The sequence below is a fragment of the Pongo pygmaeus genome, chromosome 13, assembly GCF_028885625.2.
Source record: "Pongo pygmaeus isolate AG05252 chromosome 13, NHGRI_mPonPyg2-v2.0_pri, whole genome shotgun sequence".
In the NCBI taxonomy this organism is placed as follows: Eukaryota; Metazoa; Chordata; class Mammalia; order Primates; family Hominidae; genus Pongo; species Pongo pygmaeus.
This window is the reverse complement of record NC_072386.2, coordinates 71,277,130-71,303,770: the sequence shown is the minus strand read 5'-3', so window position 1 is coordinate 71,303,770 and position 26,641 is coordinate 71,277,130. Positions and strand designations below refer to the sequence as shown.

The window sequence follows — 26,641 nt, the reverse complement described above, 5'->3', positions numbered from 1 at the left end:
TGTTTTTAAATTTTTTATTTTTGTGTGTACATACTAGGTGTATATATTTATGAGGTACAGGAGATGTTTTGATGCAGGCATGCAGTGTTTAATAAACACATCATAAAGAATGGGGTATCTATCCCCTCAAGCATTTATTTTTATTTTATTATGTTTTATTTTTTGGAGACAGAGTTTCACTCTTGTTGCCCAGGCCGGAGTGCAGTGGCTTGATCTCAGCTCACCGCAGCCTCTGCCTCCCGGGTTCAAGTGATTCTCCTGCCTCAGCCTCCTAAGTAGCTTGGATTACAGGCATGTGCCACCATGCCTGGCTAATTTTGTATTTTTAGTAGAGACGAGGTTTCTCCATGTTGGCCAGGCTGGTCTAGAACTCCTGACCTCAGGTGATCCACCCATCTTGGCTTCTCAAAGTGCTGGGATTATAGGTGTGAGCCACCACACCCGGCAAGCATTTATCTTTTGTGTTACAATCTAATGACACTCTTTTAGTTATTTTAAAATTACAATTAAATTATTATTATTATTATTATTATTTTTTTTTTTTTGGAGACGACGTTTCTCTCTTGTTGCCCAGGCTGGAGTGCAATGGCGCGATCTTGGCGCTCACCGCAACCTCTGCCTCCCGGGTTAAGCGATTCTTCTACCTCAGCCTCCCCTCCCAAGTAGCTGGGATTACAGGCATGCACCACCATGCCCGGCTAATTTTGTATTTTTAGTAGAGACAGGGTTTCTCCATGTTGGTCAGGCTGGTCTGGAACTCCTGACCTCAGGTGATCCACCTGCCTTGGCCTCCCAAAGTGCTGGGATTACTGACGTGAGGCAGCACACCCAGCCTATTGTGTGTTATTTTTAAAATTGAGATATGATACGTATACCATCAAATTCACCTTTTTTTTTTTTTTTGAGACAGTGTCTCACTCTATCACCCAGGCTGGAGTGCAGTGTGCAATGGTGTGATCTCGGCTCACTGCAACCTCCGCTTCCTGGGTTCAAACGATTCTCCTGCCTCAGCCTCCTGAGTAATTGGGATTACAGGCACACACCACCACGCCTGGCTAATTTTTGCATTTTTAATAGAGATGGGGTTTCACCATATTGGCCAGGCTGTTCTCAAACTCCTGACCTCAGGTGATTCACCTGTCTTTGCCTCCCAAAGTGCTGGGATTACAGGCATGAGTCACTGCACCTGGCCAAATTCACCTTTTTTAAAGCATACACTTCTGTGGTTTTTAGCATATTCACATTGCTGTACAACCATCACGACTATAAAATTTTTCTAGAACATTTTTGTCACCCTGTAAAGAAACTCCATATTCATTACCATTTATTCTTCATGCCTCCTCCCCTAACCTCTGGCTGCTACCAATGTGCTTATCCATCTCTATGAATTTGCCTATTCTGGACATTTCATATGAATGGAATCATATAATATGTAGCCTTGTATGCCTGGCTTCTTTTACTTAGCATGTTTTCAAGGTTTATCCATGTTGTCGTATGCACCAGTATTTTAGTCCTTTTTATTGACAATTAACATTTCATCAATATACTACAGTTGCTTATTCATTCATAAGTTGATGGATATTTAGGTTATTTCCGCTGATTGGCTATTATGAATAATGCTGCTATGAACATTTGTGCATAGGTTTTTGTGTGGGCATGTTTTCTCTTGGATTTGTCTCTGGGAATAGAATCACTGGGTCTATGGTAACTTTTTGAGCAACAGCCAGACTGTTTTCCAAAGCGGCTGCATCATTTTACATTCCCACAATAGCGTATGAGAATTCCAATTTCTCTACGTGATCTCTGGCATTTACTGTCCATCTTTTTTATTCTACGCATCCTAATGGGTGTGAGGCACCATCTCCTGTTTTTTCCTGTTAAAATGCATCTCCTGTTGCATTTTCCTGTTGGCTGATGATGTTGAACATCTTTTCAACCAAAACCTGTATAGTTTTTGTAGTGGGTCCACCTTCACATGGCTTGTCATAGCCTTAATGGCCTTCCAGGGAAATGGGATGAGCAAGGCAGTGGTCATGCAGGAGGAGTTGGCCTGTGTGGATTAGCCGAAATGGAGAAAGAATAAAGACAGGCCAGGCATGGTGGCTCACACATGTAATCCCAGCACTTTGGGAGGCCAAGGCAGGAGGACTGCTTGAGCTCAGGCGTTGGACACCAGCCTGGGCAACATAGCAAGACTTTTTTTCCACTAAAAATAAAAAAAATTAGCTGAGTGTGATGGTGCGTGCCTGTAGTCCCAGCTACTGACGAAATTGAGGTGGGAGGATTGCTTGAGTCTGGGACTTCAAGGCTGCAATGAGATAAAATCACACCACTGTATCCCACCTGGGTGACCAAATGAGACCCTGTCTCTAACAAAACAAAACAAAGGGCCGGGCGCGGTGGCTCATGCCTGTAATTCCAGCACTTTGGGAGGCTGAGGCGGGCGGATCACCTGAGGTTGGGAGTTCCAGACCAGCCTGACCAACATGGAGAAACCCCATCTCTACTAAAAATACAAAATTAGCCTGGCGTGGTGGCACATGCCTGTAACCCCAGCTACTCAGGAGGCTGAGGCAGGAGAATCGCTTGAACCCAGGAGGTGGAGGTTGCCGTGAGCCGAGATCGCACCATTGCACTCCAGCCTGGGCAACAAGAGCGAAACTCCATCAAAAAAAACAAAAAACAAACAAAACAAAACACCACAACGTACCATTTTAGCAAATTTCAAGTATACAATACAGTATTATTAACTATAGTCACCGTGTTGTACCTTGGAAATCCAGATCTTCTTTATCTTGGGTAACTGAAACCTTGTACGCTTTGACCAATTGCTCCTCATTTTCCTGTACCCCGCAAGGCAGCCACCATTCTACTCTCTGCTTCTGTGAGTTGTACTCTTAGATTCCACATAGAAGGGAGATTATGCATTATTTGTCTTTCTGAATCTGCTTATTTTGCTTAGCCTACTGTCCTGCGGATTTGCCCATGTTGTCGTAAGTGGTAGGATTTTCTTCTTTTTCAAGGCTGAATGGTATTCCATTGTGTTTATATGTACCACATTTTCTTTATCTGTTCATCCATCAACAGACATTTGGGTTGTTTGGTATCTTGGCTCTCGTGAATAGCACTGCAGTGGTCATGGATTGCAGATGTATCTTTGATATACTGATTTCATTTTCTCTCCCTTTCTTTCTTTCCTTTCTTTCTTTCATTTTTTGAGGTGGAGTCTCACTCTGTCACCCAGGCTGGAGTGCAGTGGCACTGTGTTGGCTCACTGCAACCTCCATCTCTTGGGTTCAAGCAGTTCTCCTGCCTCAGCCTCCTGAGTAGCTGGGATTATAGGCACCCACCACCATGCCTGGCTAATTTTTTTTTTTTTAAGTAGAGACAAGGTTTCACCACGTTGGCCAGGCTGGTCTCGAACTCCTGACCTCAGGTGATCCACCTGCCTCGGCCTCCCAAAGGCTGGGATTACAGGCATGAGCCACTGCACCCGGACCCCGGACCCCAATTTCATTTTCTTTAGATATATACCCGGAAGTGGGATTGCTGGATCATGTACAGACTGAGCAGCGCTAATTCTCAGCCAGTAAGAATATTGCAAATATTTAAAAATCTGAAAAAAATCCAGAATCCAAACATTGCTGGTCTCAAGCACTTCAGAAAAGGGATACTTAACCTTTTTGAGAAAGTAGTTCTATTTTTAACTTTTTGAGAAACCTCTATACTGTTGTTTTGCATCAGGGCTGTACCAGTTTACATTCCTAAGAACAGTGTACAAAGGTTTCCTTTTCTCCACACCATCACTAACACATATCTTGTCTTTTTGTTACCCACCATCTCAGTGGGTTTGAGGTGATATTTCTCTTTCTTTCTTTTTTTTTTGGAGATGGAGTTTTGCTCTTGTTGCCCAGGCTGGAGTGCAATGGCGCGATCTCCACTTACTGCAACCTCTGCCTCCCAGGTTCAAGCAATTGTCCTGCCTCAACCTCCTGAGTAGCTGGGATTGCAGGCATGCGCCACCACACCCGGCTAATTTTGTATTTTTAGTAGACACTGGGTTTCTCCATGTTGGTTGGGCTGGTCTCAAACTCTCAAACTCAGGTGATCGTCCACCTCAGCCTCCCAAAGTGCTGGGATTACAGGCGTGAGCCGCTGTGCCCAGCCTGAGGTGATATTTCATTGTAGCTCTGATTTGCGTTTCCTTCATGATTAATGATATTGAGCATTTTTTTGTATATCTGTTGGCCATTTGTATGTCTTCTTTGAGAAATGTCTGTTCGGGAGGTCCTTTGCCCATTTTTAAATTAGGATACTTTTTTTTTTATTTTTGTACTATTGAGTTTTTTGGATGTTAACCTCTGATTTGAGGTATGGTTTGCAAATATTTCCTCCCATTCCTTAGGTTGCCCATGCATCATTTTCTGTGTGCTCCTGCATTGAGATGGGGCCTTTAGTGGATTGTTATTTTAGTTTTTGTTATTGTCTTCAAGTGGCTGGAGAATTCTTGGCCCCATAAGCAGTTTCTCCCTGTTTATCACCCTTGCTCCTCTTTACGTGAGAGGCCATTCACATAATGGGAGGTTTTGCGATAACTCCTGCAGTAGTGTCCTTGATGTTTTCTGCTGCCAGACAGCTCTTTTCCACGTGTTTACGTAGCATACCAGTTTTCTTCTTCTTTATTTTTATTTATTTATTTATTTATTTTGCTGTCTCCCAGGATAGGAATTGAGTGTTTTAAAGAACAGGGAAATAGCAGAAATGAAGGAAGAGTGATTTGGAGAGAACTGTCAACAAATGCTCCTTTTCACGTTTTTGTCCCCTTAAAAAAAGTGTTTAAATACCGGGTGCTATAAATGCCACTTACTGTCACTCTTAGCATCAGAGGTGCCGTTTAGGGGCATGGTTTTAGTTTGGGTTGGGTTAAGTCTGTGATTTTTATGACATAGTTTTTCTTGGGGTTACAAAGCAGGTGAAGTTTCAGAAATTAAAGTTGATTCCATGGTTGGTGGTAAGGAGCTTAGCTTCCGGTCAGGAGAAGGTGGGCATTGGCCTGTGTTTTCATACTGGGTGTCCTTCCCAGTTGTTAGAGGCTACAACAACATGGTGATAAGCCATGTGCTGTGACTGTGTGTAGAAACTATACCATTACAGTAACACTCTGAATGTAAACAGCAAAGTCAGTTTCATTATAGTAATATAATTGACCCAAGCTGCACTAAGTAAAATGTGAATTAAAATTCTCAATGCGTGGCTGTTGTTTGACATGGATGAGGTCGCTTTATTCCTTGTGGGTTTTCAGTATCATTAACTCAGGGTTTGGCATTTGTTTTATTTGTCTCACTCTCAGCCTATTCAAATGATTTTGGTTAGAACAAGTGCAATGATCTCTTTATCCCCAAATCTGAACGTTTGTCATTCCCTTTAGGGCCCCAGAACACCAGTATGTAAAATTTCCCAATGTAGTCCTTTCTCAGATTGCTTTGTAAAATACAAGGCTTTTTTTTTTTTTTAATTTTTGAAATTGTTAGTGGAATCAGCTTAAGAAAGCAGATGTTCATTTTTTTGTGTTGTGACAGTGTACTCAGATGGCGATGAAGGGACAGTGAATGTGATTGAATGTTGAATAGTATTTTTATTTTTTAAACAAGAATTTGGCAAGTCACTTAGCATACAAGAACATGAATTCTAATTAATGGCACAGAATCTCAGCTTAGGTCTAAATTCAAGTTAGTGAACCTTAGCACTGTTGACATTTTGGGCAGGATAATTCTCTGTGGTGAGGGCTGTCCTGTGCATTGTAGGATGTTCACAGCATCCTTGGCCTTCACCCACTAGATGCACCAGTAGCATTCTTTTCCCTCCCCCGCAGTGACCTCCACACATGGCCATATGTCCCTGAAGCAGGGAGGGGAGGGGTGTCAAAATTGGTTCTGCTTGAGAACCAGTGGTCTAGAATCATAGCCTGAGAAACCAGCTATATTGCTAGAAACTGTCATTGCTTATCAAAAATGTTTTTCTCGGCTGGGCGCGGTGGTTCATGCCTATAATCCCAGCACTTTGGGAGGCCGAGGTGGGCTGATCACTCGAAGCCAGGAGTTCGAGACTAGCCTGGCCAACATGGCAAAAACCCATCTCTATTAAAAATACAAAAATTAGCTGGGTGTGTTGGTGCTCACCTGTAATCCCAGCTACTATGGAGGCTGAGGCACAAGAATAGCTTGAACCTGGGAGGTGGAGGTTGCAGTGAGCCGAGCCTGCACCACTACACTCCAGCCTGGGCGACAGAGCGAGACTGTCTCAAAAAAAAAAAAACCTTTTACTAATCACTTTAAGAACTTTTGCATGTGTGTTCTATGTTGTATAAATCTACAAGCATTTTGACTTTTAAACAAATTTCCTAATTACTATAAACTAATGCCTAGATAGAAGAATAAATTTCTTCATCCTTCCTGTCATGTTGAAAAAAACATCTTGCAGTTTTCCAAATGATAGGGGCAGGTTTTGGTTAGAGAGGAGAGATGCAGGCCAGCTATGGTAGCTTATGCTTGTAATCTAGCACTTTGGAAGGCTGAGGCAGGAGGATTGCTTGAAGCCAGGAGTTCTAGACCAGCCTGGGCAACATGGTGAGACCCCATCTCTGTAAAAAAAAATTAGCCAAGTCATGACCAGGCACAGTGGCCCACACCTGTAATCCCAGCACTTTGGGAGGCTGAGGCAGGAGGATTGCTTGAAAACAGGAGTTCCAGACCAGCCTGGGCAACATGGTGAGATCCCATCTCTATAAAAAAAATTAGCCAAGTGTAGTGGTGCACACCTGTAGTCCCAGCTAAGTATGTACTTAGGAGGCTGAGGTGGGAGGATTGCTTGAGCCCAGGCATTTGAGCTGCAGTGAGCCATGATTGCACTGCTGCACTCCAGCCTGGGTGACACAGTGAGACTTTGCCTCAAAAAAAATGCATGTATCGGCTGGTGTGGTGGCGCACGCTTGTAATCTCAGCACTTTGGGAGGCCGAAGTGGGAGGATCACTTGAGGTCAGGAGTTCCAGACCAGCCTGGCCAATGTGGTAAAACTTCATCTCTACTAAAAATACAAAAATTAGCTGGGTGTGGTGGTGTGCACCTGGAATCCCAGGTATTTGGGTGGCTGAGGCAGGAGAATCGCTTGAACCCAGAAGGAGGAGATTGTAGTGAGCCAAGATTGCGCCACTGTACTCCAGCCTGGGCGACAGTGAAGACTGTCTCAAAAAAAAAAAAAAGTGTGCGTAAATTCTCCTGATTGGCAGAGCTATTGGGTTTTGGCTATATAGTAGTATCAGTATCACTTTTTCCTAAAATATATTCAAGTAGCATCCATACTTTTTCCTTTTGTTGAAGGTGATAAGTACAAGATTGTCTCAGGTAAGCCTTGTTGAGAGAAAATGGGCTTCCAAAGACAGATGGGACAGAGGAGCACTGTCCTTTTGGAGATAGCTGTTTTATTCTTCTAGATTTGGCCCCTCTACTCATTTAAATATATATTTTATCTTAGGAATGACACTTTATAATGTTAAGCATCTACTTCTGAGAAAAGCCAGAGCCGACACTGTTAGGCGTGATTCTTCTTAACATGCTTCTTTGGAAGAGAGCTGGGGGCAAGGGATAGTGTCCTTTTGCAGATATAGGACAGGCATTGAGAAGGGGGGACAGGAGATGGTACTCAACGCAGTCTAAGCGTAGACTGCCCCATCACTGCCATTAGGCCTGTTGGTGAGGGTGGATTTGTCTCTGTGTATGTAGTATCAGGCGTTCTCAAGAGCATTTGGTTAGCTGAGCAGTGGGGGAAATGCGAAGTCTTCAGTAGAGAACGACTTTGCCCTTTTCCTTTCCTATTCTGGAGAACATGATTGAGCTGCTGGGGTTACAGGAGAAATGTCCTAGGAAACAAAAGGTTTGTAGCCCTCATTCTGGCTCTGAGCCCCGTAGCAAGCCTCTTGGTTTTGAGCCAGTATCATCTGTGAAATGGGTAGGTATCATGATACCTACCCTTCCTGCCTCAGATGTGTTCCAAGCTTGTGCCAGACGATGGACACTTAGATATTATCTAGGAGCACTGCCCTGCAGAAACAAGAAGTCAAATATGAGGTGGAATGGCCACATTTCCTAGAATCACGACATCTTCAGCAGTTGTGGTCCATTTGATTGTTACTTAGTACTCCTTTCAATTTGATAGGATTTTGCTTAATAAAAAAAAAGAAGCTTTCATTGTAGCCAAGCAATGGATGGAAGAACCCAGTTACCTCTAATAACAGACAGTGAGCTGTTTGTTCAGGGGACCTAGAAGGTCAGATTAGGGTAGAGGTGGAAGTTACCCATGGCCAGTTAGGCTGTTGAATGTTGCTGTTGATAGATATTAGTCAAACTGTTGGGTTTAACCACAAAAGTTTACTTCACAGCTGTGGCAAAGCCCCATTATGCAAGCCAACACCTCTTCACAATAAGATATCAGAATCTGCTCCCAGTTCATCTTTTTTTTTTTTTTTGGAGACCGAGTCTCACTCTTGTCACCCAGGCTGGAGTGCAGTGGCACGATCTCAGCTCACTACAGCCTCTGCTTTCCAGGTTCAAGCGATTCTCCCACCTCAGCCTTTCAAGTAGCTGGGATTACAGGCATGCACCACCACGCCCGGCTAATTTGTTTATTTTTAGTAGAGACAGGGTTTCACCATGTTGGTCAGGCTGGTCTCAAACTCCTGACCTCAAGTGATCCACCTGCCTCAGCTTCCCAAAGTGCTGGGATTACAGACATGACCCACCTTCCCCAGTTCATCTTTCTGAAAGCTAGCTTGGATTTATGGGAGGGGAAATCTTTTTTTTTCTTTTCTTTTTTTTTTGAGACAGAGTCTCACTCTGTCGTCCAGGCTGTAGTACAGTGGCGTGATCTCAGCTGACTGCAACCTCTGCCACTCGGGTTCAAGTGATTCTCCTGCCTCAGCCTCCCGAGTAGCTGGGATTACAGGCATCCGCCACCACACCTGGCTAATTTTTGTATTTTTAGTAGAGACAGGGTTTCACCATCTTGGCCAGGCTGGTCTTGAACTCCTGACCTCGTGATCCACTCGCCTTGGGCTCCCAAAGTGTTGGGATTATGGGGGTGAGCCACTGTGCCTGGCCGGAAATCTTTACTTTCTTAGTATCTAAATATTACCAGAGTATGTTTGGTCTGACATAAGAATCCCACCTCTGAAGTCATCTTCTGGTGACTCCATTCTAGATTTTTAGGGGAGTGGGGGAAGCAGGGAGAGGGGTGAGAGGGTGGCATCCTCCACCCTGTAGTTAGATTCCTTCCCCTCTGCTTAGCCTCTCTCATCTTCTTTTAATTAGTGCTGTGCTTAATTACCCACTGCACTTGCTTGTGTATGCATCATTGCATTTCCCCCCCCAGAAGCCGGACATAGCTCTTACTCTCCAAGTAATGATAGTAATTGCTGGTAGGGCAGTCCTGTTCCTCATCCTTCTCCAAGCACATTTCTTATGGCAGGTGTCTAGTTCCTAATTAAGTGCTAATGAGCATGCCTAGTGGACCGTGATGCCACTGCAAGCTCCTTCAGTTTTATGTCTCACTATTGCCAAGCTCTTAAAAGGTGACAGAGCAAGAATTAGTGTCTTTGGGATGACAGGAAGGTGATTTTATGCATAAAGAAATTATTATGATCTCAAATGGTGAATGAGTAGTTTATACTTTCCAAGAATGCTATGAATGCTGCCTGTTCTGACCTCACCCCCTTTTCCATTTTGCTTCTAATTAGAACTGTGCTCTCTTTGAAAAGAATGAAAGTTTATAAAGATGGTTGGCTAGCTCTTAGACATTTTTATGTATTTATTTTTAAATAGAGATGGAATCTCCCTATGTTGCCCAGGCTGGTCTCAAACTCTTGGGCTGCAGTGGTCTTCCTGCCTTGGCCTCCGAAGTGTTGGGATTATAGGATTATAGTGAGCCACTGTGCCTGACCCTAAACATTTTTAGAAAGATTGGAGTGCTTGAAAATTCATTGTAAAATTTCCACAGACACTGATTTCTGGCCTTAAGATGGTGTTTTCTCTAACTTTTGAGGCTAGGAACTGTGTTTGGGATTCCGTTAAAAATCAGTGGGCTGGGTAGAAATGACTGAAGATCTGGCATGAAGATTTAATATATTCAGTGCACGCAAAGGGATAATAAATAAAATGAGTAATTGAGTCCCAAGGAAGTGAGCACAAATCAGAATCTGAAGAATTTTCTAACATTACACCTTAGAAATTGAGCCTTAATCGTTTTTACTGTCTCATCAAAAATAAGTTTTATATTGGACAGCTGAAATGTGGCCAGATTCATGGTGCAGGGGCCATTTCTTGGACACTTTTTCATTTCATACAATGTGCTTTTAAATATAATGTATAAGAGCAATGATACTGTGTAATGAGAACAGACTTAGAACTTCTGGAATGGGCTAAGTGATGGGGGCAAAGTGCAGTCATGGAAAAGGCATTTGGGAACGGGGGCTTGGCTCACTGGCTGGAGTCCCACACATAAGTGCTTTCCTCATCCACGGTCCTACCCATTCTAGGTCTCAGTATTTTCATCAGTCACAATGAAAGAGTGGGTTTGAGGTGTGGAGCTTGGTAGGAAGGAAAGGATAAACGGAGTTTCGTCTCTAATGTTTCTTCCAGCAGCCACAAGCCTGGCTCCCTGAGATCCTCTCCCCTGTCTATGGCGGCATGGTAAACAGCAGTCTTAAGAGTTGCTCCTGTACTGACTGCAGTCCCCTGTCGCCTAGGGAGAGAGTTTCAGCAATTTAGTCAATGCCTTTGAGCCTTCATTCCTTCTGGGAAATGGGAGTTGCCATACTTCCTCACAGTACTGAGAGGGATTGATGGAATAAGGGGGCACAAGTGCCTTGGTGGTGCATGAAACACCCACCCAGATTACTGTGTCTTCCTTTCCAAATTCTGTTCCTTAGTGATAGTATTTTGGTTTTGTCTCATCATACTACTGTTGGTAAGTCAATGCAAGGGTGTAGGGTGAAATGGAGTTACCTGGTGACAGGTTGAGAGTATGGCTACTATATTGTGGGATGCATCCCCACCCCCATTTTAAACCCTCTGAAAACAGCGTGAGTTTGAAAATCTGTGGCATCTTACATTCAGTGACATGCTGGATCTCATCCCTGGAGGCGCATGAAGACAGAACTAGCTCATGTTTACTTACTGATGTAGCCAGCCTTGCTTAATAATAAACAGCTCCCCTCTTGGGGTGAGTAATACCAGAAAGTGACAGTGTAGATGTGAGGATTATATTTTGGGAAGATGGGAGAGGTAATTGAGCAGGTGAAAGCTTTTGATGAACTGAAAGCACTAATTGCATTTTTTTCCCTTTCCTCTCTTTCTTGGCTCCTTTTGTGTGTTTGTTGAACCTCCTGTTCTGTTTCCGCCTTCCCCTCCTGTCATGTCTGTTTTCCCCTGGATGCCGCCTCCATCGCCATCACTGTCACCACTACCTCCTCCTCCTCCTCCTTTTTCTCTCTCATCACCACCAACAGCAGCAGCAGTTGCAAGCTCAGCATCTTTCTCATGGCCACGGACCCCCAGTTCCCCTTACGCCTCACCCTTCGGGACTTCAGCCTCCTGGAATCCCGCCCCTCGGGGGCAGTGCCGGCCTTCTTGCACTGTCTAGTGCTCTGAGTGGGCAGTCTCACTTGGCAATAAAAGATGACAAGAAGCACCACGATGCAGAGCACCACAGAGGTGAGAGGCCGGGCAAGCCAGATTAGGACTTTGTCCTCATACTCTTACAGTGCTGCAAAGTTGTGTGCATCGCTAAAGAGAGCCCCAACCTATACAGAGAGCAAACAATGAGATAAGAGGAACTGTCGCAAAGCTTTCCACTGAAACACAGGTCACCCTGGAAGTTTGCAGGGTTTGCTGTGGGCATCTGTAGATTTCTCGATCTCGTTAGATTGCAGGCATCTTGACATCTTGGCAACTGCCTAGTTAATGCCAGTGGCCTGTACCATATTATGGAAAACTGTTAACTGCTTAATTGGGTAATTTTCAAAGAAAGTAATGTTGTTAAATGGGGCGAAATAAGAAGTTAAATTTGAAAGTGAATGTGTTCAAATGAAAGGTTTGATAATTGCATCTGTTACTACTTAGTTTCATAGGCTTTAATTCTAGTATGCATTAAATATTGGGCAAAATTGCACTTGACTAATTTTTTGAAGAAAAGTAATTTATTCTGTCAAGAAATAAAAAAATAGGCTTTGTGTATGGTTAAACTGTAAATCTTATGTTTACAAAATACTGTAATTTTCAGGAAATCACTGTATTAGGAATGTGCAATGACTTATATAAATAAAAGCCATTTTTAAAACTGTTTGGGGCTTGTGTTCTAATTATTCCCCCCTTTTTTTTATTTCTGTTCTTGCCTCTGTGTCTGAACGGGCATGTCTGTGCGTTTCTTGGTAACCTCGGGAGCAGACAGAGAGCCGGGCACAGTAAGTACTCAAACGCCTGCTGCACACACACACACACACACGCCCATATGGTCCCCTTCTGACAACACTTCTTCACACAGGCACAGACAGACATGCATACTCTCCCTGTCTCTCTCAGTGACCTGGCTTTTTTCTTTTACTTTTTTTCCTGTAAAATTTCTTTTTCTTATATGACTGTTTGCTCTGCTCTTGTCTTTTTATAAAACTTGCATCAGACAAGAGGGGCATAATTTGGAGGCAACACTATTTGCTGTGATTACTTACTTGGAAATACACTTTGATCTGTATATTCCCCTGCCTTTAAAAGTGTTAATGGTTGCATTCTAAGTCTGGTTGGCTGTGGTTTAAAAGAATATTCATTTTTATATCTTAAATCAGTTTTAGAGGCAAGAGATCACAATCCCTTTGTCAAGTTGGTTAGTAATGTACTATTTCTACTTAAACCAGTCATTATCCTCTGCGGATGCATCTTGGTTGCTAGGTTTCCATATCTTGTTTTCTTTGCATAATTGTCCTTGGAATGTGAACTTGATCTTATGTCTATTTTAGACATAAGAACTGAGCGTACCAGTAAGCTCTTAAAAAGAAGGAAATTCAGTGGACAGGGCTGTGTGCATAGAGTTCATGTTTTCACCAGCCTAAGTCACACTCATTTTTCATGTGTACATTTGATCCGTACATGCATCTGCCAGTTAGCTCTGGAGAGACCTGTACTTAAAGTGTGTCTCAAATGTTGTGTAGCAAATAGAATTCAGCCCCTTTTCAGCTGGGATAGCCTACAGGTTTTGCCTCCTTTCCTTCTTTGTGAACATAGCAGTATTTTGACCGTGTTTAATATGGTAAAAAACAAAACAAAACAAAAAAAACACCGGGATACTGAACATTTAAATAATTCTGATAACTTTTTTGGTATAAGTTTTGGGGGGAAGATAAAAGTTCAGGGGTTTTTTTTCCCCCTCTTCTGTGTAGAATAGTAGCTACTTTTAAAATTGTCTTTGAGACAGATCTTGGTATATTTCATGTATCTGGATGTGCTTGGAGGAGTGGGGAGTGGTTGAAGGAAAAGGTAGCTAGTTTTAAAATTCTTGTCCTATAAATTGCTCTGGAAAATGTTGAGAGGGGGTTGGGGGGACAAAAAATTATAGCTAGGAAATAAAATATTCTACACACAGAGTACAGATAAGTAAACTGGCTTTAGTTTATGGAGGAAGCCTTATTGTTTTGCCATTCCAGGGTTCCTATACATAGTCTTTTTTTTTTGAGATGGAGTCTTCGCTCTGTCATCCAGGCTGGAGTGCAGTAGCACTATCTTGGCTCGCTGCAACCTCCGCCTCCTGGGTTCAAGCGACTTTTCCGCCTCAGCTGGGATTACAGGCCTGTGCCACCACACCTGGCTAATTTTGTATTTTTAGTAGAGACGGGGTTTCTCCATGTTGGTCAGGCTGGTCTGGAACTCCCAACCTCAGGTGATCCGTCTGCCTCAGCCTCCCAACGTGCTGGGATTGCAGGCCTGAGCCACCATGCCCGGTGAGATAGTCATCTTTTATGTCTGTTCAGTAGAGTGTCAAATTAAAAAACCTAACCCTGGATGAAATCACAGAAGAAATTTGGGGAAACCCCATGCCCTTTAGGCTGTTATGTGTTCTAAATCTATTGAACTTATTCTAGCTTTGGGACTTCAATTTAACATGTTTTCTTCAGTACTCTTGTTCCACCTTAAATGGCTATGTTCATTGAGTGCATACCATATATGTAAGGCATTATGGGACACGCATCTGCAATTCGAGGTATGTAAGCATGCAACAAAGCCCTTTCCCAGAGAATCGAGGAGGAGTGAGTGACACAATTACTAAAAGAAGCAAGACTGGAGAAAGTTTCAGCAAAAGTTCTATAACTTACTGGTATCAGAATTGTGGAAGTGATACCACATGGTATGTGCCTCTCTGAAATGCCAGGGGTGTGAATAGGCAGAGGTTTGTATGCTTAAGCTAGTAGAGATGTATTTTATACCTCTGTGTCTTTCTGAATTTCCGAATGTGTCCGATAACCTCCTGTTGGTATTTTTGACAGAAAAATATATGCAAGTACTTAATTCATGGGTTCATTGGAGTGGGTGGAGGGAGGGTTATTGGTTGCCCCTTCAAGAAGTATGAAGCAGTTCTTGAGTTACAGGCAACTGTGGGTTATTTTTAAGTCTATAAGTTAGGGTTAGCAGTCAACGAACTTTCTAGTTCAAATGTGGATTTATGTGTTTTGGACATGTATCCTTTTTTATATCAAATTTTTAACAAGTTCTAATCATTTCAATGAATATTTTCAGAACAAGTATATATGCTGTGTTTCCTGCCTAATTACTGCAGAAAACTGTTGGGCAGTGATTAAAATGGGAAAACTACACTAATTGTAACCTAAACATTTAATTCAGTCCATAGAGAGGAATTAAATTGTTCACTGTCGACATAAGTGGGATTTTGCTACAGTTATATAAAATTAAGTAGCTCTTCAAACTTTGTATAAAAATGAGTATGAAAAGCAGTGGATAATGAGATGATGTGTACTATTAGTGCCTAAAATACTATAGTACTTATCTATTTAATAAAGTGGGTTGAATTAGAAAGTCTAATTTTACTTGGCAGATTAAGTCAGCCAATTGCTGTTTGCTGCTGTTTTTTAATCCAGTGAAAGGTTAAGGATGGTTGCTACAGGCCAGTGATTTTCAAAGCCTTATGGCCTCATGATCTTGATACCCTTGAAATCAAATTATTGAGGACCCTGAAGAACTTTTTGTTTATCTGGGTTATATTTTGATATTTACTGGGTTAATATTTTGATTTTTGATATTTACTGGGTAAGAAATAAAAAAAAGTAAATCACTTAAACAGATGAAGAGCTACTTAATTTAAATTGTGTTAATACAAATAACATTATTAGTGAAAAATAACTTTTCCAAAGCAAAAAAAATTATAGTGGGAAGAGTGGCATTGTTATGTATGTCTACAAATGTCTTGAATGCCTTGTAGTTTATTATAAAGTTTTAAAGAGGATAGCTGGATTCTCATCTTCTGCATTCGCTCTTTTGTGGTATTTAGTTGACGTTTAGGAAGAAAATCTGCCCTCATAGATTTGCGAGGGTCTCTGGGACCCTTAAGGGAGCCTTGGACCAAAGTCTAAGAACCTTGGCCATAAATAAGACAAACTCCTTACTGTTTTTTTTTTTTCTTCTTCTTTGTCTTTCTATATTGAACATATTATTTATACCAAGTGCAGAAATCAGAGACTGATGGGATCCACAGAGAATGTGGGTGTGTATGGATTTTTATCTGTGAGCTTAAAACTGGTTGGTAGGTAGTTTGTTTATTTTTAGTGGCAGAAATTAATTTGCTAGTTAAAGATTTTATGGTAGGAAAACAAATGAGCCTTAAATAAGCAATCTGTTTTAATGTGAAGCCTAGGAAATAGAAGTGCAATCAGTGCACTGCATAACAACACTTCCGTCAACAGTGGAATGCATATATAATGGTGGTCCCATAAGTGTATAACACCGTATTTTTACTGTACCTTTTCTATGTTTAGGTGTGTTTAGATACACAAATACTTACATTGTGTTGTAGCTGCCTGTAATATTCAGGACAGTAACATGTACAGGTTTGTAGCCTAGGAGCAGTAGCCTAGGTGTGTAGTAGGCTATACCACCCAGGTTTGTGTAAACACACTATTCGATATTTGCACAATGATGAAATTGCCTGACATGGCTTTCTTACAAAGTATCCCTGTTGTTTAGTGACACGTGGCTGTTCTAAGAGTGAAAGTTCTTATGGAAACTACCTTAAAGTTTCTTATTTCTGAAAGGGATGAATGATAAAGCTAGCAACTTTATAGAGGTTTGGCTTTGGTTTAAAAAATTATTTTGGCTGTTTTAAAATTTTGATATCTGTTTTTTCTTATATAAGTGCAGCTCTTGAGCAGAGAAATATGAAATGACCTAAGAAAGGCCATTATTTCTTAGTAGCATTCAGTAGTAATAAAAACATAACTTTAGATATTTTAATTAATTTAAGGATAAATTACATTAAATTTTGGCTGAAGGGAATGCTATTTTTATCTGCTTGAAAGAATTGACAAAAAGTTGTATGGTTTAAAAAAATTTATAATAGGGCATGCTTTTAAATACTTTGAGTCGTTTGACAAATATTTGTTGAGCCCTGACTATGTGCCCAAGTACTGTTTGAGGTACTGCGTATGTTTGCTATCATTTTTCAGTGATCCGTTTTATGTCACAGTTAAACATATGTTGAATGTAAGGCACTGAAATACCTAGCTAGTGTGATCACTGTTTGGAAAAGGGAGGAGACTCTGGGGGAGACTCCAGAGCAGACGGTGTGTAGACCTACGCAGTGGTATTCATGGATGGACTGGGTGGGTCTGTGCTCATTTGCAGAATTCTGGGGAGAGATTATAACTCATCAAATTCTCAAAAAGGGGTTCCTAACTCAGAACAGTCTAAGCACCACTCATCTGTCTTTCAGGTCACATGGCACAGCACCATGGTTTTATCAAGGAGGCTGGGTGCATCCGGTCACATAGTTACTTAGTTAACAGAGATTGAGAGTTAGTAATCTGAGGGACCATGTTGTCACTCTGTAATTGACTTCTAAAATCACCAGGAGTTTGTATTTAGAACTTGCCTAGAGATAATTATCACAAACATCACCTTGTTTTATATAAAGTGGTTTCTTTCTTTTGTTACTCTTCTCTAGCTGTTCTTGACTAGTTAATTTTGTCAGAGGCAGGACCAAATCCTAGTTAGGACCACCCATCCATCACTTTTTCTCAAAATGACAACATTATAGAAGGCAAGGAGGAGTTCAGATGTGAGACTTGCTTTGGAAAAGAATACTGTTGGTCTTTTTCTGGAAAAAAAAAGAAAAATCACATTCATTCCCAGAGGCCCATGGGAACCATGGTGGCATCAGGGATGGTAGAATGAACATGAGTTTTGTACAAAGGCAGACTTCAGTGGAATTCTGGCTACACAGGCAAGGCTTTTTCATCCTTTTGTGCCTTCCTAGTCCCATCTATAAATGGTGATAGTAGTGGTTGCCTCACAGGGAGGGGGTTAGGAGGCCTCAGGTGGGAGGGTAGCAGACAGCATAGAAGGTGCTTAGGGAATGCCCTCCTCCCACTGCCGTTTGCAGAGTAGCACGACAGCAGTGAATGCATCATTCATTACACTCAATGCAGTTACTTCTGGGTTTCTCTCCTATTTGTTTTTTAAATTAAAACAATTTTCTTTTAATTTTTGTACAGTCAGAGTCTCAGTATGTTTCCTAGGCTGGTCTCAAATTCCTGGCTTCAAGTGATTCTCCCACCTTGGTCTCCCAAAGTGCTGAGATTACAGGCATGAGTCACCGCACCCAGCCTTGGTTTTCTCTTCCTTTTTAAAATACACATTACACAGGCAGTTATGGAAATAAGGGTCCACGAACCAAGGTGGCAGTTACTGATGGTTCTCAGCATGTCAGCACCGTGAAACTGATCTCAGCTGCTTGTTAACGTGATCACTTTCCTGATAATCAAATTTCTCAAAAGTAGACACAGCCTAGGAGGTGCTGTTTTTGCCTAAATATTTATGAATTAATCTTGACCTGACATGTTAAGAGATTGCCTGGAAATAAAGGCTAAAACTGAGATGAGTCACCTAAAATTTCAATTTTTGGGCACAATGGAAAACACTTAAGTTTTCTTAAGCAGTCTCCTGGGCAGGTTTCCCTTCTGGCCAAGTTTAAAACTGCTTAAAAAAATGGTTCTTCTTTGAGAAAGTTGGCATCACTGCTGTGAGTAGGGTGAACCCTTGAAAGCCCCAGTGGTTTCTAGATTGTCAGGAGCCTGTACCAGGTAGAGGTGTCTGTTTACTGTGGTTGCAATAAGTCAGGTGGATATCAGGGCCTTGGTGGGACTGGATTAACGTTCAGGTTTTATCTCACTGTGATTACGGTGAAAATAGGGCATCTTTAAAAAAAAAAAAAAAAAAATTTTCCCTCCAAAACCTCTTTTTGACTTGAGTTTGTGCTCTGTAATTAGAAAACCTACAATTGTGAGCAGGTTTTTTTCTTTTGTCCCTATAATCTTTTTATCATTTCCTCACTGGGACATGGGTGGACAAAAACTCTGTGTCCTCATCTGAGATGAGGAGGTATAAATTGTAAGTGCTGTCAGATACACAAGATGACTTAGTCAAGCTCTGATCTAATGGTTTTTTAGTTTCAGGGCCATTTCTTGCATTAGCAAGTATCTCAAAAGGGGCTGGAGAGCAAAGAGGCACAGAAACAGCTAAGCAGCTCTTAGAAACCATGCTTTCAAAAAAGCTTTGACATAGAGATTTTGTTTTTGCTGTGATTAGGTCCTGAGTTGGGGAATGGCAGTGTCATGAGGTTATTTAAAAATTAATTTTAAATAATTGTATTTATTGTCTGCTCCAGAGTTTGTTTTGCTTTGCCTGGAGGAGGGAGAAGGGCCAGCTACAAATGAGAGGGTGGTGACGAAGGCATCGTGGTTTTAGCACCCTGTCCAGCCTCAACATTAACCGGCCCTGTATGTCACCTGCACGGCTATCTTTCCATGAGTCCTCCTGACTGAGTCACCCACCTGCATTCTACAGTGATGAGTTGCAAAATCGAGTTGCAGGAATGCGCTGGTTCTTTCCCATAGTTTGCATTTAAACTGTGTGAAACATCAATGTGTGCCCTTCAGACTGGCTGCACAGGCAGGGTTCTGAGATATGATATGGTTGCCAGTGGACAGATTTTCAACTTTGTCCATGTTGTTAACAAGTGGGGATCTCATTAGTTTTATGGGTTAAAAATACATTAGTCGAAGTGTTAGGCAGAGTACGTGAATGACCAATTGGACCGTAGCAAAGAGTACAGCGCAGGGTGATGGCTTAATTGACACCAGGTGTAGATGGAGAAGGCACACAGATGTGATGGGGTGTGTCGTTACCTAATTGTTTTAATGTTCACCGAGAAGTTAATTGTCAGTGTGGAGTGTGCTAGTAAATTAGGTTCCTACTGCCTTAGTGTAACTGAGGATAAATGAGGTGTCACGAGTTTCCAATCTGTACCTCTGACACAAACACTTTTCCTGCGGGGAGGAGGAAGTTCCCAAGGGGAATCAGCATGGCAGCTAAAAAAATCCATTTGAATAATGTGCTTTATTTTTGCATTAGGGAAACCTGTCTTGCTTTTGCTGTATGCATGAATGGGTTTTCTTTTCCATTTTGCTGCTGGTGGTTTCAGGGTTCGAACTTGCTGGCAGAGAAGTTGCTTGGAGGTCTTAGGATTCATGAAGGCCTCTGTAACTAGTGTTTGATAGCATTGACAGGGCAGCATTTTATTAAAGTTGCTTTTTTTTTTTTTCCCATAGTTTATGGTGATACTAGATAGTTCATAGTAGATGTGAACAACCATTACTGTTAAATTGCTAAAGAAAAGTCAAATTCTTGGAACAAGACTATAAAGACCAGTTTTTATCCTTATTGAAGTGGCTGGGTCTTTGCTGCCTTGGTCTTGAATAGGTGTTTGGAGCATGAAATAGACACATCACTTGTGTTGAATGGTCAGGATAAAGTAATACAGAGTCCCAATCTTAACATTTTCTTTTGATGCCACTGGGTGCTCTCTGAGGTTCAGTCAACACACCTACTTACATTGTAAGTTCTTACATGAAGGTATGGTTTCATAATTGTGTTGGAATGTTTAGTTTTTTTTTATTTTAAAAGAATATATTGGCCTCTCACATCCAGGAAATTCAAACACTTCGCCAATTATCTGGTTACCTTGAGGCCATTGAGCTACCACAGGGAAAGATCCTGGTGTGTGTTTAATAAAACATGGTTCCCACAGTTAGGAAATTGTGCTCAGAATTTGTCTCAGAATGCACACAGGGTGTAATATCAGAAGATCTGCCATTCCTCTTTTCTTCTGACCAGCTCTTTTGCTGTCATAGCCATTCTATTCTGTCATCCTATCAGTGCAAGTTAGATGTAACCCTTAGGAAGCATATATTAATAAATAGCAATTTGCTTGTTGCCAGTGAAGATGCCCTCTTGAGATCTGGTGTTCTCACAGAATTCCAGATTTTCGTGAGAGAGAGAGTCTCTTCTTATGGAGTATATGGTTTCTCTGTTCTTGCACCTCATCTAATCATCTCAAGTACTTTCTATATAAAAGTTATGCCAGTTCTGCCCATTTTTGGACCCTCTTTATGTTTCTGATACTGAGCATTCTAGGAGGATCTTTTCTTTTAGACTTCTCAGATATGCTTCTCCCTTTATGTACAGGGTACTTGACCCTGTACCCACAAGTGTATGCCACACGTAGGTGTAGAAAATTATTTGGTTTTAGAATTTTAGTTTGTTTTGAACAGTGTGTTTTCAGCTGATTTGCCCAGGTTTGTAATGTCCTCCGTGGGCTGTATTACTCCTATTTTGAGTTTCTGTAGAAGACGTAAATAAGGTGATTTTGTTTATTTTCTAATTTTAAATAAAGGAAAACTTACATACAGTCTAGAAACCTCAGTCCTTGGGACACTTGTAATAGAAGTCTGTCCAACATTTACAGTCTTTAAAAAAATCCTGGCAGATATTTACATTTTACCAGCTGCAAGGTGAAATAAAACATTGGGTTTCTTGGCTGGAATTAGAGTATATCAGTCAGTATAGTAACACTGGTTCTCATGTTGATCAAAAAGCTGATTCTCGATTAAATATTTATTTGGCAAATAAATATTTGAAAAATGAATTCTACTTGATGAATCCTATTTGGTAGATTAAAATCTCTCAAAATGTAGACTCTACGAAGAGGTGTCTGCAGTGGCAAATAGGTCTGTAGGATGATTACCTGTGGTGACTGGCATGCCATGAAGCCTGTGTGTACCTGGGCTGCTTTGTCACTCTCTGCTGAGGCCTTTTTCAGTGTTAATTTTGGGTTCTGAGTGTCAAGGCAGGAATTTGGGACTATTCCTGGTTCATTTTAAAGTAGACTTTAAAATGTTCATTTAAAAATTACACGTTTCTATTTTTGGTATGGAAGGTATCTAACCTGATTAAAGCAAGGCATTCTGTTGGTTAGGAGGTGGGTCAGAGAAACCATGCGTCAGGTATTACGTCACATTAGAATGTTAAGTGCAGTAGTTGAAAGAGCCAGGGTGGATTTCAAATAAATTTTTGGGTACAAGTGTTCCATGTATGTAAACTTGAGTTTAAAAATCACTCTTCTGAGAGGGGAGGCACTTTGGCTGTAATAGGAATCAGCAGGTGGTGGACAGAGCCGCTTGGCCTCAGGCAAATCACCTCTGTCTCTGGACATCCTAGTCCTCCAGATTAAAGGAGCAGGAGGAGGAGGAGGAACGAAATGTCTCAATGGTTGCTTTGGCCTCTTCTCAGGTTTGATTCCAGTTATTTTCTGTGTTTAGAATGCATGACCATTTTTATTTTTTTGATTTTTATTTTTCATTTTATTATTTTTTTGAGGCAGAGTCTCACTCTGTCACCCAGGCTGGAGTGCGGTGGCACGATCTCTGCTCATTGCAACCTCCACCTCCCAGGTTCAAGCGATTCTCGTGCTGCAGCCTCTTGAGTATCTGGGATTACAGGTGTCTGCCACCACCCGGCTAAATTTTTTTTTTTTTTTTTTTTAGTACAGATGGTTTCACCATGTTGGCCAGGCCGGTCTCGAACTCCTGTCCTCAGGCGATCCGCCTGCCTCGGCCTCCCTAAGTGCTGGGATTACAGGCATGAGCCACTGTGCCCGGCCTCATGACCATTTTTAAATAGCTTAATGCAAAGCAACCTCTGTTTCATTCTTCTGCAAATGGTGTCCTCATAAATGTTGCCTCGATTTGTTAGACTTGGACCCAGACAACATAGCTTTCAAAATTTTGGAGGATCAAAATGACAATTTAGTCAATACCCAGGTTTAATCTCTGAATTCTCAAAATATGTATAAAGTACCTCTTAATGGCCATCAAAATGACTGTATTCTACCCTGGAGCCATAAGCAACACACAGTAGTGGGTGCACGAGGAGAAATCACAACATGAGGGAAAAACACCTCAAGAAATGCAGTACCCACAAAGTCAATTTTAGGTTTCTGGGAACAAATGAGGGAATCATGAAGGTAAGGGTCCCCCAGGCAGTAGTTTAAAAACCAGAATGTTTGCTGTTGCTGCCAGTGAAGCTCATTAGGCTGGAACTGTTTGCTCATATCAAGAACAACAATGAAAGCGGCGTCAGGGCTGGAAGAAGTCAGGGGCAATTATACACAGAAAACTGGGTTCATGGGAGCAAGAGTAAAAGGAAGCGGTCTGTTTTTGGTGGGGTAGCCTTTAGGTAGAAAGCCTGCCGGGCGTCCGGCAGCTGTGTGGGCCAGGGATCCCTGGGTCTGAGTGTGGCGTTTCTGGGCCTTTCCAGCCCACACTCTGCTGCCTTGAGTCAGTTTTACAGCATCAAAGGTATGATGAGGCATCTTGTTTTGTAACTTGTTGAAGTCTGCTGTTAATGGGGCCCATTTTCAGATAAGCAGGGGTGCTAATTACTAGCCCTGTCCACCACATTTGGAGGAACTTTCAGAGCTTTTCAAAACCTATTCAGATTATAAGCTTCATTTAAGCCGCTCAAGTGGAAATTACAGTAGTAACTTTGAACACATAGACACAGAGGCCTCAAAGCTTGACAGTCTTAAAGGTCCAGCCACGGAAAGGTTATTGTTTCTAACAGAAATTGTATTGTTTCTAACAGAAGTGTAGTTTACTTTTACGTTCACAGTACCGCTTGACATCATTAAACAACAACAAAAAAAACAAGACATTAAGAAGCTGTCTTGGAATGGCCCTGTGGCGTGGATGCGCAGTGCTGATGACAGCAGGAGGGCTTGGAAGGCTGGGGAGAGAGACTTGAACTTAAAACTGGTCAGCACACACAGACTCTGTGCCCCATTTTGCTGGGCACTTGGGCGGATTTAAAGTTGAATAAGATACAGCCCTGCCCTGGATGCTGCTCAGAGTCTGGAGGAGGAGATCTTGGGTCTGAAGTAAACTAGGAGGGGTGTATTTAAACACGTTTCCCATGTGTGAACAAGCAGCTGCTGCCCCGGCCCAGCTTTTCAGAGGGCGTGTTAGCACTTTGCAAGAGTTAGGTCTCCTGCAGCCTTGTCAGCTGTGGGTCTGGGTTGGAGGGGTTAGCTTTTAGCGGACATGTATCTAGGTAATTAGTTCAGGGATCCAGCCGGCTCACCTTTCAGCCCCAAACACTGTGGTAAAGACATTACTTTGAGCTTCTCTATATTGAATTGCATTGGTCCCTCCCAGCTGCTTTTATCTAAGCCTCCTGGCATTTGTGTAGCTTGAACAGTCATGAATAAAAGAGCCCAGCTCCTTTAGAGTCAGTCCCTGAGGCGGGCCAAGAGGCTTGGGATTGCCTTCTGGTCCCCAGTTTTGATTTCCTCCTGCATATAGTTGAGCTGGGAACAATCCTCCCATGGTGGGGTCCATGGTTTTCAGGGGAGCTTTGAGGGCTGGCCACCTGGCTGATTACCTCTGGCTGGTTAGGAATGAAACTCACGGCTTTTAAAAAGGTACCATAAAATATTTGCTCCTGTTGTATACTGTTGCATTAGATGTGGTCTAACTTAAAGGTATCCCCCAGCCCCTTCTATTTTAAATTGCGGCAGAGAAAGGTAACATAATTGTCTGTTGGCCCTGGAGACTGTCCTCTTAGTTCTCAAACATCTTTCAGAGATTGGGGTTATCTGGGCTTTGTGAAAGGAGGTTTTTGCACAGCTCATTCAACATTGTTCAGGGCAGTAACACATCACTGAACAAATTGCCCCCTTGCATATGCTAATCCCACACTTAAAAGAACTCATTGTAACATGTTCTGATGCTTTAGCCTGAGGGGAGATGGGAATTGAAGAGATGTCAGATCATGTCATGTGACCCCAAAATATCTAAAATGCCTGTTTTCTTTGGGTCAACAGTTCCTACTCGGCATATGCGAATGAAAGTATCCTGTGTGGTTTGTGGAAAAGATTAGTCCTTGTTCCTGCTTTTGTGTGTGGGAGCTGGCCTTGCTATTGAAGATTCACTGGCTGAAATTCCCCCCTTGGGTCTTAAATTTCAGTACTATTGGCGAGGAACACCAAGTCTTATTTTCAACAATAAATTAAAAGAATTCAAAAGAGTTCCTTCATTGTTGCTGTGGAAAATGTGATTTGCCTTTTAGGAAACCATGCTGTTAATCCCACCGCTTCCTTTGTGCCTTTTTAGAGTGGTACACATTGACTCTTACAGTTAAAGAATATGTCTAATAGAGTAATCTCAAGATTTGCTCATAGGCCATTCATATTCCTGACCAGGAAGTCGCAGTGGGAAAGAATAAAAACACATCCACATACAACACAGCAAGCTCCTATTTCTCAAACAGTAAATAGAACAGAAGCACATTTCCAAGGAGGCCTGAAGAATCCACCTAGCTTTGGATGGTTTGATTGCAAAGTCAGGGTCTCCCTTTTAAGTGTGTAAACCTGTAGATACGTTTGCCATCAAAGTCTTTAGATGAGATGAATTAAATGGAATGAAAGGCTGTGTAGGTATCACCTTTCAAAAATAGTTCTCACATCGAGGTTGGGTTTTCATGTGTACAAAGAGGCTTGGGAAGAAATCTTTGATTAATTTTTTTGTCTTGCAGAGTAATTCCCTCCTGGTCCCAGACAGTCTAAGAGGCACAGATAAACGCAGAAATGGGCCTGAATTCTCCAATGACATCAAGAAAAGGAAGGTGGATGATAAGGACTCCAGCCACTATGTAAGTAATTGAAGGACTTGAAATAATATTTGTTTGCTTACTGCTCACCTGAGTATCCAAGTGTACTCTAAGATCTTAGTGATAATTCCATGTCCTTAAAAATAATACTGTAAAGAGGAGAGGTTCTTACATTGTAGGATAGTATTCCCTTTGGGGCTGTAAATTATGCTTCTGCCGGGCTCAGTGTTAAGCTTTAGACTTCCTGCCTTTGTTACTCAAAAGGGAATATGAAAATGCAGGGCTGGCTTTGTGGGCTGTGCGGTTGCTCAGGGCCCTGCTCTTGTTAGGAGTCCCCCCGGCCCCCCTCCTCCCTTGGTGTAATGCTCTGATCTCACCATCTTTGCGTTCTCAATTTGTGAATAAGGTCTCTGCATTTTTCATTTTGTCCTGGACTCTGTGAATTTAGTAGCCACTCCTGCTAAAATAGAGTAAAAATTATAGTGTCACAAAAGCTTTGTGGATGCTGTTCTGATAATATAGGCTCATGCTACTTCTCAAGGCAGAGCTCAGTGTCTTCCATAGTGAGCATTCTAGTGATCTAAGTTCATGGTCAAAATGGAAGAAACCCCAGAGGCATCTCGTTTAAATTCTGTAGATGAGATCACTCTACTGGTTGATGGAGTGAGGGCTCTTGTCACAGATCCAGCTAAAACCACATTCCAAAAGGAAACCAAACCAAGCCAGATGGCCATTGGCTCTGTTCTCAGGGTTATAAACATTGCAGCCGATGTATGACTTGGAGTTGCCTGTGTGTCACTGAGTGTCTGTTTCAGGATGGTTGCATTCTCAGGAACAGTATGAAAGTAAAGTTGCTGAATTGGGGCTACGTCCCTGATGCCCTTGGAGGAAGAGGTGTCTACTGTGCAGGCTATGTGGAGGTCTAAACACTACACAGAGGATAGTGTCTCCTGCTGGCTGGCCCAAGCCTGTAGCTGACGATAGGTACATCTTTTTGAGTACCACCTGGAGTTAGTGCCAGGTACCTTGTGATTTTTACATGGATTATTTCATTTAACTCTTATAACATCCCAGTGATTTGCTGGAGCCAGCTGTAGTATCTCTGCTCTTCGGCACTATGCTAAGATGCCCAAACCCAGCTCCAGTATTGGATTATTTTACCAGAGATCCTCAAATTGGTTCACACTTTGCACTATGCTTTAATAACATACTAAGAAACAAAGCTGTTGGTTCTCCCCACCCTAGCCCAACACTTTTTAGCACATATCATTCTCCCCTTGCCTGTTGCCCAGAGGTGATGTCCCATGCATGT

General features: G+C 42.0%; 1 protein-coding gene across 15 annotated transcripts in view; it reads left to right on the top strand.

The window, feature by feature from the left end:
• Window positions 1-26,641, top strand: part of TLE1 (TLE family member 1, transcriptional corepressor) — a 107,002-nt gene that overhangs the window by 44,908 nt on the left and 35,453 nt on the right. For 6 of the 15 annotated variants that reach the window (XM_063649624.1, XM_063649628.1, XM_063649621.1 and 3 more), the window contains 3 exons: window positions 11,559-11,763; window positions 12,493-12,512; window positions 25,255-25,371. In XM_063649624.1, coding sequence (XP_063505694.1) covers window positions 11,559-11,763; window positions 12,493-12,512; window positions 25,255-25,371 — 342 coding nt within the window. The remainder of the gene's footprint in view (window positions 1-11,558; window positions 11,764-12,492; window positions 12,513-25,254; window positions 25,372-26,641) is intronic. The other 9 variants (XM_063649625.1, XM_063649629.1, XM_063649623.1 and 6 more) reach the window with 4 other exon arrangements.